Source organism: Rhea americana, unplaced genomic scaffold (genome assembly GCF_003343005.1).
Source record: "Rhea americana isolate MKP2758 unplaced genomic scaffold, rheAme1 scaffold_315, whole genome shotgun sequence".
Classification (NCBI taxonomy): domain Eukaryota; kingdom Metazoa; phylum Chordata; class Aves; order Rheiformes; family Rheidae; genus Rhea; species Rhea americana.
The window spans coordinates 596,541-610,788 of NW_028186441.1; the positions used below are offsets into that span (position 1 = coordinate 596,541).

Sequence of the window (14,248 nt, forward strand, 5' to 3'; positions counted from 1 at the left end):
TTTCCTCCTTCTTCCTCCTTAAAGGAGAAGATATCTGATAGCAGCCATCCCAGGAGGCTCCCCAGCCGCCTTTTGTGTCTTCTGCCAGCATTCTCCACACTCCCCAATTTCCCAGGGCAGGGCAACATCTATGGGACTTTGACCAGCTCCCCACAACTCCCTAGTCTCCTTYGCTTGGCACTTTGGTGCCAGATATGTAAGTAAAATACTCCTAGTTTCCTCATCATCACCTGTATGATCTTGTAAAGCTGATACAGTCTTTTGATTTTTTTTTTTAAGGCGGCTTCAATTTTTAGGCTTACAGAAYTATCAATATTAAAGGCTTTATATAACTAGAAGATGAGAACACTTGCTTTTCAATGGGCAGGAGAGACATATCCTAAGCTGACTTTAGTTATTATTTGTGACAAACTGAAGTACCAATTCATSTGCACATATTACAAAATGTTTATCTTCTCTCCCTTACAGTACATTTCCAAAACACTTTGAAGAGTCAGCTCATGATTTTCTTAATCCCTTCCCACCCACACATTACAGTCTCAGATAAGTCTATCTTTATATCACTGCATTACAGATAGMAGTTTTCTTAAGCAAAGAAGAAAACTCAAATGGGCATCAAAAAAAYACATAACCAGAGACTTCAAAATAATTCTTACTTAGAGAAATTCCAGTATGAACCAGCAATTTGGCTACAAGCTGCAGCTCCTTTARAGCTGCTCTTCCAGATGAAGGAGCAAGGCACTAAAGCTCTATAGGGCCAGAGCAACAGCTTCTATTTTGGGGRTGAGCCATAGCACAAATTCATCGTTTTCTAATTCATGATACTCATATCAGTCTTGATGACTAATCAGGAATTGAGSTTTGTGACCTAATGTCACAGAATTACATCCTATGGCAGCTGTAATGGAACCATTACAAGTTATGAAACACAATATTTGAAAAAAGTGTTGTGAAATTCTAGTGGCTTACCATAACACTTTGCAGTTATACTACCTTTTAAAGAAGTTTTAAGTGTTTAATGTGCCCTAGGTCTTACAACAGTCTACAAAAACAGAAAGCATTTTTATTTTACAGATAGTCACAACAGTTGGAGACTCAAAGTCCCTGAAATCCTGAAATTACACACAAAGCCTAAAGCAAAAGAACCTTATGGTAGTCTAAGACTTGACAATAAACCATACAGACAAGCTGTCTGTGAAAGTGGCTGCTAGAAGAGATTCTGATGGATTTGCAGCCAGCTCTATGAGCTRAAGTCCCAGTTGTCAAGACCAAATGGGAAGAGACCAGCTTTATTTTTAGACCTATACTGTGATGTAGGCAGGGCCAAAGCACAAGGTTTGAACAGGAGTATTTGATTTCATGAAGGAATAAGTATTTTTACAGGGACAGAGAGTTTTTTTTTTCTTGTTGATACTGTTAGTATTGGAGATTCAAACAGCAAATTACTTATTCCCATAAATTACATTCTTTTCCTTAATTCTCTATTAGGTGACTGTCTTTAAATCATAAGCTGTTTCCTTCTTTACAAGAATTAGGATATATTAAAGAAGGAAGAGGGAAAAAGTCTTACGCTGGAATCCAAAGAAGTTCAAGTACTGAGCTTGAATTAGCAGTAAAATTTGTAACAAAGTCACATGTTAATACAATCATAAACTTGTTTTTGATGTAAGTTTATTCTAACCGCTATGAATTACGAAGAAAATATTCTGGATAGAAATTCTAAATCAGAAGACTTTGCTTCGCTGCGAYCTATATCCCTGTCAGTCACCCACTCTAGACAGCAGGAGCACGTTTCAGGTCCTYACTTCAAGGATCGTGACTGTCTGACTCATTGCTATGGGAGGAGGCAGCTGCTGAACATATCAATAAAAGGTAGCTGAAGAAAACTCTAAAGCGTCCACCTATCCRTACAGTAAGAGGAATAGTTCTGCAGACCATAATATACTTTTTAGTACAAGACCTGTTATGGTACTGAGCTCAGAGCAACATAGTCTCAAATAAAACTTCAGTCTTCAAATCTCAGTGTGAAGATTTTTAAAACATCACATCTCTGCAGTCTCAAAGACCATCATATTAAAACACAAATCTCATAAGGGTTTACTATGGAGCAAACTTTAACTGTTCCCATCTAACAGATTTCCTGTATTCATGGAGGAGAAAAACATTTCAGGCTGTAGAACATGTAACCTGTCAAAGTACACAGAGAGCTTGTAGTCCTCTTCTTCCTCAAACTATGGCATATAAACCATGGACAGTAAGATACGTTCACCCTCCATTAATTTACCACAGTCTTTGAAGGGAATAAAGTCTTGAAGATGCTGCTGTAAGTACAAACCAGCTTTTCCTTCCGTTAGGAACATCACCTCTCACTCCACAACAACAGTAAGGAGCTCATCTGTCACTTCGAGCACGACAGTCTGCTCAGAAAGATAAAGCCATCTTGAGAAGAAAGTAGTAATGAGTGACACGTACTGTAGCGTATTTTAGTCACTACACTACAAGAAAAAGCAGATTGCTTCACAACTAAACAAGCAGACTAGAAACTGTTCAAACAGTGGCTGTTTAGTTTCTCTCTATTCCTAAACTGAAAGATGTTTTAATTAGAATATCAATTCCATTCAAATTCAAGGGGAAAAAAAAAAAGTGATTTGATTCTCCTGTAGGTAGGTCTTGACCTTCACCCAATTCACCCACAATCACAACTCATCTTCTCCACCAGAGGGAGGCATCGAAACACACTGATAAGAAGTTACTACATGGTAAAAGTCTGCATTTGCTTCAAGTGAGCACAAAGATAGTATTAATCTTAGTGCCAGAAGAAATGTTTTGTTTTGTTTTTTTTTTACCTGTGTGACAGCCTGTGTATTACAGAGCCTGATTATTCCCAATAAGCCTAGTAWTTTCTGTTTCATGAAAGAACATCTTCCAGAAAATCTTTTAGTCTTCACATAAAGAAATTAAGAGACTGATCGTAAAATAATTCATGTGGGATTTTTTCCATGTTTTTGAAAACACAGAAGTAAAGTGAGTTATCAGCCTCAGGAATGCATGTAAAAAAAAAAGTCTCTACACCTGCTTATTCACAGTTTATGTGTGCAAAGGACAGCCTACTTTTTTTGCTACCATGGCACTAGAGAACAAAAATACACCACAATTAGGCTGTTCAAATCAATACAAAGGAATAAAGCACTCTGATCCTCCTGCATTTCAGTGGAAGCTGGACACTTAAGCCCTACCAAAAGAATTAAAAAAAAGCACACCCACAAAACACTAGTCTTCCTCTCATATTTCAAGCCATACAATGAAATGAAAGGTTTTTTCCAAGTAACATCATATTTAAGTACCAAGTTGGAAAACAACAGTCATTTATCTGAGTACACTACATAAGTAATTCTCTTGTGCCAACACTATTTCTAGTGCTCACAGCACATTTTGCCCCTCATCTTCTATCTTGACAACAGGTATCTTGGATCCTATATATCCTTGATTTTATTTATTTTTAAGGATTGATAGTTATTATTCAATCCTTAAATAATGCAGGCTCCCATGCAGATGAACGTTCAATCTGAAGCCCATTCTAAGAACTCAGAAGAATACAGGTAAGGATATCAGCCCTTGGAGACCTTCCGTGGAGCTTTAATAAATTTTAAACACTATGACTGAGCCYGAAACTCCAATTAGGAGACTTGCTTACAAAATTATTCTAGACTATCAGAARTAATTTTGATTTTTTTCCTTCTTCACTAGAAGATAAAAAATGAAAGATACTGACTGGGGGAGGAATTGTCTTTTTGACTACTTTCTATTAAGAAGCRGTGAAGAGCAGGCTCTTTGACGCAGCAAGGCGCTCGGTGACCACATGAGGGTGCTGGAGGCCCGAGAGGACCAAGGAGGTCTGATCCCAGACCCTGAGCACGGCAACATCTTTCAGTTCACCCTTATTCACACAAAYGAAGGAACTTTGAAAAAACGTGGGAAATACAGATTTTCAAAAACTACAAATATGCATACTTAGAATTATGAAAGAAAAGCCAAATGCACTCTGAAGTGACTACAGTATTATCTGAGTACATCAAAAACAGTTCCTAGGCACAAAAATGTTAAGAAAGGCACAGCTTGTGCAGTGGCTCAGAACTCCTTCCAGTAAGGAAGGATCTCACTGGCAGCAGCAGTGTTTCTCTTAAAATGAGTGGATTCTATGATGTCGATACATTTTACAAATTATGTATTTTCCCCAGAAAATATTGCTGTCTCAGTCACAGTGCAACTTTTGGAAGTCACAGAACTTTGCTTTCTATTTCAAATCAATGTCAGGATGTAGGATGTTAATTATTTCCTAATATAAAATATCTGTGGGCTAAGCCAGGAAGTCCTTTTGCAGTTTAGGAGAACATCATCCACCAACTTTCAGTGGTAATTTACCCTCAAAGTAAACATATTACAGAAACAAGCCARACTACCATGTCTGGCGTGATCTTTCAGGTAACTAGCAGCTTGTGCGTTGTCTGCAGAAAAAAATCTAGACCCATCATTTTTCTGACTATGACAAGGTTCTATTTGGCTACACAATTTTCCAGAAAAACTGTTTTAAATGATTTTCATTATTTAAGCTGAGAAACAAACAAAAAAACGTAATGACTTGATCTCACGTGTTAAGAGTTCAAAATGAAAACTCTGTTTAAGAAGAAAAGGAATTAATCATGCAGCTTGTTCATATACGTTGGAAGATTTGGCACAAACCAGTGTGGTACAATCGCAGGGAACAAGTGTTCTTGGCCTGTTAGACTTCACAGGAAGTCCACCTGCGCCTTCTGCTAGAAAATCACATACTTTCCGTCATAGCTACCTTGAATGGAATAAGCCAAATTGCATCTCCTTTATCTCCCCCCTACCCGAGAACTTCCTTCAAAGTAACATACCGTCCAGTTATCTGCCCTTCTGTCTTTATAGAAACTATAGCTTCTTCTCTGAATAGAAACCAATGTAAAGTCTGTTCCATCTGATTTTTCTGAACTCTGCTTGGTCCACACTTTTCCAGAAGCCTGTTTAAAAAAAGTTACATATATATTATATACACATATACATACATATATAAATATGCCCTTTTCAATGAAAAGAGAGGAAGTTGAAACTGCAGAACAGAAAAGCATCACACCCATCAATATCCAAATGATTGTGTCATATGCATTGCTGTGTCATGGTGTCAGGAGAACCACCTGCATTTCACTGACATCACTGTCAGCAATAAAATTGCAGGTACAAATGAGGACCAATCACCTACTGAAAACACTGTTTGCTTCAGGGAAAAAAAAAAATACCTAAAAGATCACTTATTTACTACTTGCAAAATAAACACAAACTAACTCTTTTCAAACAATTATAAAGCTGAAAAATTAAGAATTTAYCATATCAGCATTCATAACACTAACAATACAATATGTAGGTATCTAGTCATCTATTACAACAGAGATTCTYCAAGCAAATGCAGTCCAAAAGGAAATAAAATCTATTAAAAAGAAAGACAGGAAAAAAAAAAAAAGATGTCCTCTATACCTAACAGATATGCCTCTCCACATGTGCTTACTGGCAGCAAAGTCTAATCTAACACAGAAAAGTAGGACAGAAATGTAATAAAAGCTTTTCTTTACTTTCAATTTTAGTTATAGGAAGGATTAAAATACCATTTGTAATACCTTTTTATCTTCACGGAAGAAAGATTCTGATTGAGATGACATCTTTTTTTTCCACCCATTTTCCATATTTTCTGGTGGGAAGCTCTGTCTGAATTGATATAGATCCTTTCTTCCCCTTGCTTCTTTCATAAGTGGTACATTGTCTTTTCCTTGGCGACTCTTTTCTGAATATGATCGTCTTAAATCTGGTGGTGCATTTCCTAGAGTAGATGTGTAATTTTTCCAGTCAGTTTTACTCTTTGCATTGGAAAAGTCACTGTCACGTGATGTCCTACTTGCATCATCTTTGTTCTTAGTTATAAAGCTCCTTGTTGCATCTTTGCTCCAGTCACCTTCTGGAGCCACATCCACAAACTGTTCTTTTGTGATCAACTTCTTCTGTAACTGGCCAATGTCTGCCTTTACGGACAGCTTGGAAGCTAAATTAATTTCCAACTTCTGGTCTGTACCAACCGCATTTGTAGGATGTATCTTATCATTTGCGARTGTCAAGCTTCGTTGGCTGGAAGTTAAGCTCACTTCCTGATCTTCATCAACGATGAATGTTTTTTTTCTGGTGAACTCCACAGGTGAATTTACTAACTTATCTGAAAACAAGCTGCTAGGATTTCCCCAGTAAGGAGGGCTGAACTTTCTGTCTTTGGACTTTTGCTTATCAAATTCAGGGCCACAGGATTCCAGTTTCTCACTGTTCTTTTCATTTAGGATTAATTTCTCTGGCCTGTTGTACTCTTCTGCCCGGTCACCTTGTTTGTTTTTAAAAGAATAGTGATCTGATGATCCCTTTCTCTCTTTCCAACTATTGGAGGAAAAAGTCCAATCTGACACATTTCTTTTGTTCTTTGGTAACTCCCTATTAAATAAACTGTGGTCTTCAGAGAGCTTGTCCTGAATCACAGATTCTTCTTTATATTCTGCCATAAGTGCATCAATATCAAGAATTTGYGATCTATAACCATGCTCAGTCTTCCCTCCAGCTAAATCATAATTATTTTCATTACTCTTCTGGCCTACTAGTTCACTTTTTTTATGTGWCTGTGGAAAATGTAGGGGAGATCTGGATTCAAGGTAAGAAGAGATTTTTCTTCCACTACTTTTGAGATCAGTTTGAGGTGTATTTTCCAGGTCCTGTTTTAAGAGGAAAGCATCAACATCTATAATTTTCTCTTTAGAGCAATCCAGACTTCTTTCATGATACTTCTGGTTATCTTTCCCAGATACTTGAAAATCAGTGAATGCAATGTTTTTGGAAAAGTTAATTTCATTTTTTTCTTCCTCTTTGACCCAATCCTTATTAATATACACACCTCGTGAGTCTTCTCTACAATTTGTAGATGTTGTATTTTTATTTGGTTGCTGTAATACAGGTTTGGACCTTTTGGAAAAAATAGGGTCCAAATTAGTTGTTACTACCTCACTTGAGGGAAAAATTTTACTAGTTTCACTTGCACTAGGAGTACCAAAGCTTTTCTCTTTTTTGTCACCAGGAACCTGATAAGTAACTGCAAAATAAGTTGCCTTTGGTTCAAAAGCAGTACTCTGATTTTTCAGGTAATCGTCAGGACTACCAACAACAGTTTGGTTTGCCTCATTTCCTTCCATTCCTTCTTTGCTTTTTTTGCTTCTCTTTTTAACTGAGCCTTCTTCCAATTGCAATGAATCTGTCCTGTTCAGCCTTTTGATACTCTCAGGAGTGAGCAAGCCAACCTCTTCTATCTTGATAGAATCCTGAGGCAAGGTTTTCCTTCTCCATCTTTCTGAAATTTTCAAGTCTGCAATGCTACTTTTGGTTCTTCTGACCTTTTCCTCTGGTTCTGTTACTCTGAATTTATCTCTGTTTTCATGCGCTATACTACTTAGGCTAAAGCTTTGTTCTATGCCCTTTGAGTCTAGACATTTCCCTAAATCAAAGGCTCTAGATTCTTCTTTACTAACGGTTAGTACTTCCACAACAGGATGGTGGCTACTGGAAGATTTACATACTGGTCCACTCGAAAGCATTGATGAAGATTGGCCCCCATGCCTATTTACACTGGTTAAAACAGCTTCATGACCAAAGCTGGTTCTGAATTCATGGTCATCTGTTCTGCCTGGTCTTACGTTCCTTTTCTCAGAAGAGTATTTTGTCACATTAGGCCTCTCTGTTCCATCTATGGAAGAGACTTCGCTCTCTTCATTTTTAACTTCAGAACGTAGTTTATTATTTTGTTCATTTAGTCCCAAGCATTTACTTTTGTCTGTAGAATAATATATTTTCTCTGCTATTACTATCGGATCAGTTTCAGGTTTACCAGAGTCTTTTCTCTGTTCAGGTAAAGTACATCCACTGGKGAAAAAATCATTAGGTTCTTTAAAAGTGAACCTTCTTGGAAAAGCTTTTGTGTCTTTAGTTTCTGAAATACTACTACCTTCTTTCAAGTAGTCAGTTTTATTACTTAGTGTGGCTGGCTGATCAGTGTGTAAAACATCCCTATCATTTTTCTTCTCTTTCACAGATGATTTTCTAGTTCTGAGTGTCACAGCCTTTTTTTCAGGTGCTATTGCAATGGCTTCACTAAGAGCTCTTTCACCAAATGTTTGAAAGATTTCATATCTTGGCTCTATTCTTTGGTAAGTTAGAGAGTCTTCTGCATTTTTAGGAGTGTGTTTTTCACTTTTCTCAAGAGCAGATTTTTCTAATAGAATTGCCCGAGTCACTTGCTTGCCTTCATTTGAACAAGGTGGTTTTCCACTTTTTTCTACATCTGCTATATGTTTTGATGAATGGGATTGTTTGTGATACTGCTTTATACTAGTAGTTTCCTCCACTGCTTCTCCCACTTGTGATCCTCTGTTATGCCCCAAAGTCGCCACATCATGTTTTCCTTCAAGTTCATTATTCATCTTCAGTGCAGAGTCAATTMCAGAATGACCAACAGCAACATTATGTCTCTGAACATTATGGTCAAACATGGTGGCTCGGACAGTTTTAACATAGGTCTTTTCTATAACCGCGGTTGGTTTTAATTTTTTTTCAAAGCTGCTTGTGAATGAGACAGAACTTTCACTTTGCTGGAGATAGTCAGCACTTTTCTCAAGGAAATTTCCTTTTGTCTCTGTCTGATCAGCTTTATTTGTTAGTTTTAAAACCTGACGGGGTTTCCAAAGATTCCCAGCAGCATATGCTTCAGTGAAATCTGTGCCATGTGAGAGCTTGATCTCCTTACTCTGGAACAAGGAAATTCAACAGTTAGGGTTGATACATATCTTTTAAATAAACTATACACCACCCACTCTGTGCAACACAACATGCACAAGTTAAATGCACCCTTGTGCTCTAAACACAAAAATTCATCAAGACAAAAGCAAGCTAAGCAGCAGATGTATAACTCTGGTCTGTTATAAGAGTATCTTATAACTTGATTCTTACTTCTAATACAAGAAAAGAATAGTGTATGGAGAGTCTGTGTTTTCCTAGGCAGAGCACTAGAACATTTTTAATCCTGCTTTACTGATAGATTCTGAAAATAGCATTTGCATTAACTGAAAATTTTAAAACAAGTTAGTAGTCTTTAAAATGAAATTAACCTATTAGAATTTTGTATCAAACTATTAGCTTTCTTACCACATATTCTTATCACATACCTAATCTGGAAAAAAAAAAAAAAAAAAAAAAAAAAAGGGTACAGCCACCAGGACTTTCAAGAAATACCCTTAAAACTACATAAAGTTCCCATTTAACAATACTAAGAACTGTCAACAGCAAGATTACATCTTGCAACATTAGAGTTCTACACAGAAACAAAGACAGCACATCAGCTTTTTTAACAACAGACTACAATTTTCTGTATATTTCTGTATTTCCAAACTTCAGAGTAAAAGAACTTGTCTTTGGAGATTGACACGAAATATACAGCAAGCATTTAGTACAGAGCTGTGCCTTGGATGTGGAAATGTACTACACTAATGCTGGGTTTAGAGAGAATTAAGGACAATTACTGCACAGAACCTCAACAGGCATAATCTATTCATTGTAGGGTTTTACACATTAGAAGTTCCATTAAAACAGCATACATAACATTATTTTGTCTATACTGCTGCATGCATTTAAGAGTAGGCAAATACAACTTTTTAAAGACTCAGTGCAAACACAATACTCCCATACTTTATCTGTGTGTGTCCTAAAGATAGAATTATCCAAGTAAGCCTATTAGGATTATGCCAATTTTAATACTCTCAATGCCCATCTTAAAGTCACTGATTGATAAAGACACATAGGACATAGAATATAGTGCTATATACACTCTAAACAAAAACCTATTTGGAGATTACATCAACTGAATATCATTTTCTTACTTTTTGATTTTCTTGTATTTCATTGGTAGAATCACTTCTTATTTCAACAGGTTTCTCCGGCTTGAATTCACTGGTTGATGCTGGACTTGAAAACCTAAAACAAGAACTTTATTACTTCTTYTAGTTCCAGTTAGTTGATAAGTACGCTTCCTCCCGAAGCAGACTGACAATATCTTATCTCCTATCATTAAAAAAATCCAACCAATTATACTTCTTAAAGGAGAAATGGCACTATTTCATACTACAATTAACTGTGTTCAGTGGTTTTACGGTATCAAGACCAAAGGATTATTTCATGAAAAACTATTTGTTATGTAATTTATTCTACAATGTAAAACTTTAGAGGGCCRTAATGTGGCAAAATAATAAAAAAGACATTCTGATGTCTCAGTTGCATTTCTTCTCTTTATGCCCATCACAATGTCAAAGGACCAAGGTTTGCTGAAGAATTACACCATTCCACAATCCCTACAGTAGATCCTTTTATCCAAATGTCTGCTGTATTCATTATGTGAAAAACACTTCTGTTGCACTATCAAAAAGGGTTATTCCTCTGTCCTTTCCCCTTTTTCATCATCTACAGAAGAGGTATCCAGGTTATCACAAGGCCCTGCCATGTGGCCTCAGATTGTGCTTAATGCACTTTGCAATACCACCACCAGCTCTTACGCATGTCACAAACATAAATCCTAATGATTACGAACAATTATCCAACTTTATACTGAGACAATACATTTCATATTGGTCCAAATATCTTTTCATTGGCATTTTTTTTATTATATATAACAATCAGTAGGTGTCACACTGCTCTAACTTTACTCCAAAACATCAGAAAGGACCTTCAGAATCAGAGGTTGCAAGATTTTGATTTACATTAGCGGAAACAGTTTTCTATAACTGGCAGAGCTAKTTCTGAAAACCAACAATTCCTGAACTCGAAAGAGAAAGAAGTGYATCTTCATAAAGCAGAAAGACTCACTGCTTTATAAGAGAGGTGTAGTAGGACAGGTACATTTCAGTTAAAGTCTGCCTCAAAACATCATTTATGCCACTATAACCCTCCTGACTCCTCCCATGCCAGTTGTCCTTATTTTATTAATTAGCACTGTATAGGACATAACACATACTTGCCTACTCACTGTTAAAAGCAATTGTTGAAATTTTAAGCCTTGTTCTACCAAAAAAGATTATGCTTCCTTGCTCCCCTGCCACARCTTGGGAAGAATGCACATCATAGCTCTTTAAGTCTCAATATGACAGTGAAATAAGATTCCTATCTGACTGAAAACCTGATATTCTATACTACTGTCAAAAACACGGTAAACATTTTTGCCCCTGCTGTGCCAAATAGAAGGTAATGCAGAAATATTCTGAAGAAACAGACTTCTGCTAGGACGACAGGCTAGACATTCAAAACAGCAGAGCAAAACAAGGAATCTCAGCTAATTTTTTGCTTTCTACAAATATGCAAGTATGCAGTCTACAACATTTTACCTCAAGATTTCAAAATACATGAAGCTTTAAAAATAGCTATTCTGTTACAATAATATGCAAAGGCCACATTACTGATAGCACTTTTTTCGCAGCTGTTGTTAAGGTATATTTAATTTGAGGTGAGTGTGTGTGAAGGGTAAGATTGGAAAGTGGACTTTTTAAACTCGAATGGATAAAGAATAATATTATAAAATAATTACACAGAATGGAATCAAGATATGCAGGTATCTTACTGAATGAGCAAATTTTAGTGAATGAGCTGAAGTTAAGAGGATTAAGTAAGACTTCTGAAACCTACATCTTTGTTAAGTCTGCAGAAAGCGGTCGTGATTGAAGGGATCTGCGCAGATTTCCTGGTTTACCGTCTGTATTTTCGGTTGTAAGTTCTTTGATTCTCTGTTGGATGTTCACATATCTGTTTTCCCTCTCAGCAGTTGATGGGAGAGGCTCTGTATCCACCRGAGTGCTGGGACTTTCTGAAGCAAACAAACTAATGTGCTTTTTAACACTGCCCCTTTTGATACTGTTCTCCTTTTCTGAGGAAACTGCAGGGCTTTCACGAGCTAGAAACATACAAGTTTCCTTTTGATCCATTTTTTTCACCTCCTTATTAGTTTTGCTGTCACTACTAGTTTCACAGCTTCTTTCAGAGCCATGCAAGTTAGTCGCTATTTCTGGTTTGGTCTCAATTTGTTCACTTTTACATTTATGCTGCGTTTCCCATATGTGCTTCCCTCCATTCAGGACACCAATATCCTGACTACTGCGCTTTACGTTTGTTTTAGAAGAACTGTCTTTATTAAATTCTATTTCTTCATTTTTTGGCCCCATTTCAGACTGTTCATGACAGCTCACATCAGTAAAATAAGTTATAGACACATTTTCCTTGCTCTCATGAGATAAGCAAGTCTTTTTGCAGGAAGAAAGATCTTTATGTTCAAACTTAGCCGTCAGGTCCATGGACAAAGGCCTTGGTTTTCTAACCCAGGATTTCTCTGTAGAAGATGTTTCCTCTGAAGGTTCCATTGGGCGATGCTTTTGATCTCTTAACGATTCTAGAAAAACAGCGGATACTGGTCTATGTTTTAGCCTTTGCTGCACATCAGAAAAAACAACTTTACTGTTCAGATTGTTCGTGTCGTCGTTGGTTTTCTCTCCTGTAATACCTTCATAAGCATCCTTCTTTTCACAAGTTTTGAGGGAGTTCCAAGAGACTGGCCTAGGATTAGAAGAAAGTGATATCTGCCTATGAATAGATCCTTCAGCTTTCCCGGATGTCTCAGATGGCTGAGATGGTTTCTCAGGCTTTGCAGCACACTGAAGCTCTTTTGTTTGTACAGCACTAAATACTCTGTGGTCATCAGTAGCCCTTTTTCCTGGGGCCAGGCYGACCTTTGATTGTTCCGTGCCAGTTGTCTCAAAAAGGATGACAGTATTAGCACTGGGACCAGTGTAGAAAGTCATATTTGCAACTACTTCACTGTTAGCCTTATTTTCACTTTCAATTACTTTTTGGTCTACTAATGGAGGAACATTTCCACTTAATACTTTAACAGACGATGTTTCTTCAGTGGCCTTTCTAATAAGATTACTTGATCTGAAAGCTGTGACAGGTGGTTTTACATTTGCAAAAGTATCTGAAGATTTCTCTTTAGAAAAAGGCTTTGGGAAAAGTCTTGGCCTTGATCCTAGTGTCGGCATTGTTGCAGATCTCAAAGTATTCGTGAATTTTCTCTTCTCTTCAACAGTCAGTGATGCTGAAGGTTCATTTGTCTTGTTACTTGCATCTGAAAGCACACTTACATACACATGCTGTGATTTATCCTCATTTGTGATTTCATTTAAGTCAGGTACAGTCGTCAAAGACGCCAAAGTAGAATTTATTTCTACTTTTGTTGCCATAGTTGTAATTACACATTCAACAGAATTGCAAAAATCCAACAAGGAAGAAAAACCTACAAAAAAGACAAAAAAAGTATTGATGTAGAGTCAGCATGAATATCAAATAAACTAWTTCTAATTCAAAAGGTCACTACATATAAATTTGGGGTCATTTAAGACACACTGTTTACCACGTATCACAAAATGGAAGCAGTGTTCCCAATGTCAGTACATAAACCTCAACTCCTTTTTACAATATCAACGTTCACAAACATTCAGTATATATTTTCATACAAAAAAAAAACACACCGAGAGTGGCTGAAAATGTTATTTGTCAATTTTTTGTTAATGCCTAGAATTCAACAATGTAAATAGTTTAATTTGTAATTGTAAATTTGTATTATACAAAGCTCCAACAAGCTTTGCTCTCACTTACCATAATTTGCATTTTTGCTGCAAYCGAGTTATAAGAGCCAATTCACTTCTCATAGTGAAAAGTGGAGTCTGCCAAGATCAYATTAAGAACACAAGGAAAGTGATCACTTCAGCATGGTGCATCACACCTCTCCTGCAAATAAACAGAGAATATTCAGATTCTGGTACAGCACACACTTAGATCTACACAGGTATTACCATGAAAGAGAAAACCTTAGTATTTCAAGGAAAGAAACTGGCTCCCACTTTAAAATATAAAGCTACCAGATTTAACTGTGCAAAATAGAAGACTGTTTAATTTTCAGACTCTTACTAAAGAATCRCCAACAAATTATCATCTAATACCTGAAGTGTGCAACACCAGAGCAAGCATAAACATTTGCTGAGCACAATAACTGGACATTAAATTT

At 36.7% G+C, this 14,248-nt stretch overlaps 1 protein-coding gene across 2 annotated transcripts in view; it reads right to left on the reverse strand.

Moving 5' to 3' along the window:
- KIAA1671 (KIAA1671 ortholog) overlaps positions 1-13,966 on the reverse strand; it is a 69,984-nt gene extending 56,018 nt beyond the window's left edge. For both annotated transcript variants that reach the window (XM_085310301.1, XM_085310300.1), the window contains exons 1-5: positions 13,840-13,966; positions 11,821-13,477; positions 10,029-10,122; positions 5,694-8,900; positions 4,920-5,042 (exon numbers count right to left, since the gene is read on the reverse strand). In XM_085310301.1, coding sequence (XP_085166427.1) covers positions 4,920-5,042; positions 5,694-8,900; positions 10,029-10,122; positions 11,821-13,424 — 5,028 coding nt within the window. In that variant the 5' untranslated portion in view covers positions 13,425-13,477; positions 13,840-13,966. The remainder of the gene's footprint in view (positions 1-4,919; positions 5,043-5,693; positions 8,901-10,028; positions 10,123-11,820; positions 13,478-13,839) is intronic.
- Between the last annotated feature and the right edge of the window lie 282 nt (positions 13,967-14,248).